This window comes from Mustelus asterias, chromosome 20 (genome assembly GCF_964213995.1).
Source record: "Mustelus asterias chromosome 20, sMusAst1.hap1.1, whole genome shotgun sequence".
In the NCBI taxonomy this organism is placed as follows: Eukaryota; Metazoa; Chordata; class Chondrichthyes; order Carcharhiniformes; family Triakidae; genus Mustelus; species Mustelus asterias.
The window spans coordinates 58077780-58083051 of NC_135820.1; the positions used below are offsets into that span (position 1 = coordinate 58077780).

At 46.7% G+C, this 5272-nt stretch overlaps 1 protein-coding gene across 1 annotated transcript in view; it reads left to right on the forward strand.

Annotated features, from left to right (window-relative positions):
- The first annotated feature begins 423 nt into the window (after nt 1-423).
- tm9sf4 (transmembrane 9 superfamily protein member 4) overlaps nt 424-5272 on the forward strand; it is a 46884-nt gene continuing 42035 nt past the window's right edge. Inside the window, exon 1 of the mRNA XM_078236623.1 lies at nt 424-467. Within this exon, the coding sequence (XP_078092749.1) occupies nt 453-467 (15 nt within the window). The 5' untranslated portion in view covers nt 424-452. The remainder of the gene's footprint in view (nt 468-5272) is intronic.

Below are 5272 nucleotides of genomic sequence, written 5' to 3' on the forward strand. Positions count from 1 at the left end.
CTTTAACCTGTGCCTAACGCTCTCTCCACTCACATTGTCTGTACCGTTAAGACTCGATTAGCTGTAAAGATTCGCATTCTAATCAGTATTCTGTAACTTGATTTTGTGTCTCTGTGCCCTGTTTGAGAGCACATTTCCATTCCATCTGACGAAGGAGCAGCGCTCCGAAAGCTAGTGGCATTTGCTACCAAATAAACCTGTTGGACTTTAACCTGGTGTTGTTAAAACTCTTACTGTGTTTAGCCCGTTCCAATGCCGGCATCTCCACATCAGAAAATAGATAACCATTGCAAAGAAAGTATCCAACTGCAAACAAGAAAAAGAAAGCTCCATCAACCAGAAAGCTCCCACTTGCTGCTCAGCCCTTCGACGTCAGCATTGGGTGCCAGCCAATGGGAGGGGACATCCTACCTCACATCCGGTGACGTCACGGATGACACGTGGATTCCAAGATGGCGCAGACGAGGGTAAGAGGAAAAGTCTCCCCCATTTGCCCCCCTCCCCATCCCAGTAACAGCTCCCATTACCGGCTCTCAGTGTGTGTGTGCGGGGAAGGTGGCAGCAATCAGCGGCGGGGTTCCTTAGAGGCTGCGGGATCGCACTATTGAAGCGGCGTCCCGCTCGCTCAATCCTGTCAGCTCGCGGCGGCCTAAGAACCCGGCTCCGGGCTGCTCCAAAGGGATTGAGTAATAAAGGAAGCAGTATCGCTGGGGGTGGGGGTTGAATAGAGCAGGTTCCAGCTCTACTCATCCGCTTGCTCCTCTCCTCCTCCCCACCCCCCCTTCAGATCAGCTCCTGTCTCTCCCCTTCCCTCAACAAAACCTGCCCTCAACCCCCAAACCTTATTTTGCTGCACGGGTCTTGCTTGCTTTTAACTTTCAGAATATGGTACCCAACCCATCAGTGCATTGCACACTCCACGGCATCCTTGTGTCTTGCACATATGTTTGTGGAAGTACATTGTATTCCAAATGTGTTGGCGTTAAATGTTTGGGACTCTTCTGCCAGTAATCGTGGCTGTAATTTAAGAAGTTATCACAAGATTATATCAAATAAATTGTATAGGCAAAGGCGGCATGAAATATTTCAATTTCTGGGAATCTTGTCAACAATTTTACAAGGGTTGACTGGCATTGTTTATATTCCATCGCCCGACAGAGCCCCTGGCAGTGCAAAGATATTTCTAAGGGGTGTTTGTCAAGAGTGTTTTCTGTGGGGGTAGGGCACCCAGGAATTTGCTTGGGGGGGTGAGGGTGTTGGCAGGGCGTCCAGGAATTTGCTCTGGGGGGGTAGCAGGGTGTCCATGAATTTGCTTTGGGGGGAGTGGCAGGGCGTCTAGGAATTTGCGTGTGTGTGATTGGGGGGGGGGGGTAGTGGTGTGGTTGGGGGGGGGGGTTAGTGGTGTGGTTGGGGGGGGGTAGTGGTGTGGTTGGGGGGGGGTAGTGGTGTGGTTGGAGGGGGGGTAGTGGTGTGGTTGGGGGGGGGGGTAGTGGTGTGGTTGGGGGGGGGGTAGTGGTGTGGTTGGGGGGGGGGTAGTGGTGTGGTTGGGGGGGGGTAGTGGTTGGGTTTGGGGGGGGGTAGTGGTGTGGTTGGGGGGGGGGTAGTGGTGTGGTTGGGGGGGGGGTAGTGGTGTGGTTGGGGGGGGGGGTAGTGGTGTGGTTGGGGGGGGGGTAGTGGTGTGGTGGGGGGGGTAGTGGTGTGGTGGGGGGGGGTAGTGGTGTGGTTGGGGGGGGGGGTAGTGGTGTGGTTGGGGGGGGGGGTAGTGGTGTGGTTGGGGGGGGTAGTGGTGTGGTTGGGGGGGGTAGTGGTGTGGTTGGGGGGGGGGTAGTGGTGTGGTTGGGGGAGGTCGTGGTGTGGTTGGAGGAGGTCGTGGTGTGGTTTGGGGGGGGGGGGGCGGGGGGTTAGTGGCAGCTGGCAGGGTATCCAGGAATTTGCCTTATAGGTTCTCGATAGCATGTTAGCATTTGGAGAGGAACTTGAGAGTCTGTCACCATTTTCAAAGGAGTTCTTGTGAAAATCATGACATGTTAGTGTAAAAAAACGGCTTTCATATGAGGATTTATGTGGTTACTATTAACTGTACCTTTTGTCTATATTGAAAGGATGATAATTGAGTACTGATCTTACAAAAGCTTCTCAAAGGATTTCAGGTGTTTCACTTTTTTTGAAGTAGGTGCAAAAAAGTCATTATTTGCTATTTTATTCTGGGGGAGATAGTGGCGTAATGGTAATGTCACTGAACTGGTAATCCAGAAGCCCAGGCTAGTGCTCCGTGATCGTGGGTTCAGATCCCACCATGGCAATTGGTGCAATTTATATTCAAATACTAAATCTGGAACTTAAAACTCGTCTCAGTAATGGTGACAATTTTAGTTTGATGTTTTAAGTTTCCTTTCTACTTTGTCTTTTATTTTGGGCCGTTCCCTTTTTGGGGCTGCCCTTTTTAATTTGTCCCTCAGTTAATTTGGTTTAGTTTAATTGGTTAGTCAAAAAGATTGACAACTATCATTGTTGTACGAACTTATCTGGTTCACTTTTGAGAAAAGGAAACCTGCCACCCTTGCCTGGTCTGACCTAGATAGATGTGACTCCAGATCCACAATACTGCAGGCCACTCAGTTAAAGGGCAATTAGGGATGGGCAACAAATGCTGACCTTGCTGGCAATACCTACATCTTGTGAAAGATTAAAGAGTGCCTGGTTTAATGAATTAAGCTAAAACATACTTGGAGCAATTGCATGTTACGATGTGGATGTGTCCAACACCTGTACAATAAGCAGTCAGAGGCAAATCTATCTAGTTATTGTTGCATGATACTATTTTCTAATTGAATATGAAGTGTTCTGGCCACAGCTAAGGCTCTCTTACTGACAGGGAATGCTCGCAAATTGTCAGCATTATTTTTGTGTTTTGTCAAGAGTGTGAAAAATGATTTTGATATAAATGCACATCAAATGTAAGAGTCACATAAATGTTAATATTTTATAAACATTCAGAATGTTAAGAGTTAAAACCCTCTTGTTAATATTTCAAATTGATGGCCTTGCTTGAGAACAGGAGAACTGACCAGAGGATATTGATCTGAACCATTAATGTTGTTTCTCCCTTTTCACATGCTGCCTAACCTGAGTATTTCCAACAGTTCCCATTTTTAGTTCTGATTTCCAGCATTTCATAGAAATCATAGAAACCCTGCAGTGCAGAAAGAGGCCATTCGGCCCATCGAGTCTGCACCGACCACAATTCCACCCAGGCCCTACCCCCATATCCCTACATATTTTACCCGCTAAATTAGGGCACACGGAGTTGGGGGTAGTGTGTTAAAGTGGATTGGGGACTGGCTATCCGACAGGAAGCAAAGAGTCGGAATAAATGGGTGTTTTTCCGGTTGGAGGAAGGTAACTAGTGGCGTGCCGCAGGGATCGGTACTCGGGCCGCAACTATTTACCATTTATATAGATGATCTGGAGGAGGGGACGGAGTGTAGGGTAACGAAGTTTGCAGACGACACAAAGATAAGTGGAAAAGTGAATCGTGTGGAGGACGGAGAAGATCTGCAGAGAGATTTGGACAGGCTGAGTGAGTGGGCGAGGATATGGCAAATGGAGTATAACGTTGAGAAATGCGAGGTTATACACTTTGGAGGAAATAATAACAAATGGGATTACTATCTCAATGGAAACAAATTAAAACATGCTACCGTGCAAAGGGACCTGGGGGTCCTTGTGCATGAGACGCAAAAGCCCAGTCTGCAGGTACAACAGGTGATCAAGAAGGCAAATGGGATGTTGGCCTATATTGCGAAGGGGATAGAATATAAAAGCAGGGATGTCTTGATGCACCTGTACAGGGCATTGGTGAGGCCGCAGCTGGAATACTGTGTGCAGTATTGGTCCCCTTATATGAGGAAGGATATATTGGCATTGGAGGGAGTGCAGAGAAGGTTCACCAGGTTGATACCGGAGATGAGGGGTTTGGATTATGAGGAGAGGCTGAGGAGATTGGGTTTGTACTCGTTGGAGTTTAGAAGGATGAGGGGGGATCTTATGGAGACTTATAAGATAATGCGGGGGCTGGATAGGGTGGAGGCGGAGAGATTCTTTCCACTTAGTAAGGAAGTTAAAACTAGAGGACACAGCCTCAAAATAAAGGGGGGTCGGTTTAAGACAGAGTTGAGGAGGAACTTCTTCTCCCAGAGGGTGGTGAATCTCTGGAATTCTCTGCCCACTGAGGTGGTGGAGGCTACCTCGCTGAATATGTTTAAAGCGCGGATGGATGGATTCCTGATCGGTAGGGAATTAAGGGTTATGGGGATCAGGCGGGTAAGTGGTACTGATCCACGTCAGATCAGCCATGATCTTATTGAATGGCGGGGCAGGCTCGAGGGGCTAGATGGCCTACTCCTGCTCCTATTTCTTATGTTCTTATGTTCTTATAAACCCTCTAATCTACGCATCCCAGGACACTAAGGGGCAATTTTAGCATGGCCAATCAACCTAACCTGCACATCTTTGGACTGTGGGAGGAAACCGGAGCACCCGGGGGTAACCCACACAGACACGAGGAGAATGTGCAAACTCCACACAGACAGTGACCCAAGCAGGGAATCGAATTTACATCTGTATTTTGTTTAAATAAAATCCTCTTGTATTGGTTGATCTTTGGGTCCTTCACTTTGGAAAGATTGTTTGAAAATGTGAAGATGCCCTGTCAATCATAGCAAAGTCTGAACAACCTGATTTATCTATCTGATGTTTAACGCTTGTCAAATCGTCAAAATAAAATGCAGATTTGGAGACCATTAGTTTCCATTTAAAACAATCTGTGGCACCTAGCTGTTCCTTGAATGACTCTAATGTTTCCACTTCCATTATTGTACTTGGAAGTCTGTTCTTTGACATCAGTCCTAAATTGCAGGAGAATCCCTCTTGGTAAAAAAAAATGTTGTTTGAGATAATAGGTCACTTGAGTGTCTTTTTTGAGACTTTATTTTTTGAGCATATTTAAAAGATGAATCCTAATGCTTGAATGCAAATCTGTTGATTCCAGAAGTGTAACAGTTGAAGTCATGCGAGGTGATACTATCAGTGACCCTTAGTTTTCTTTTAACCTCAGTAGATATTTGATTCGGTTCCCTTATATTGTACCCATAATACTTCTCCATCTCCAGTTGGCTCTTGGAACTTCTGTAAAGACAGTGTTTCAGAAATGTAAATTGTTAATTGACGATGCGTTATTTATTTTGCTGTTATTTGAGAAACAGAAGTGCAT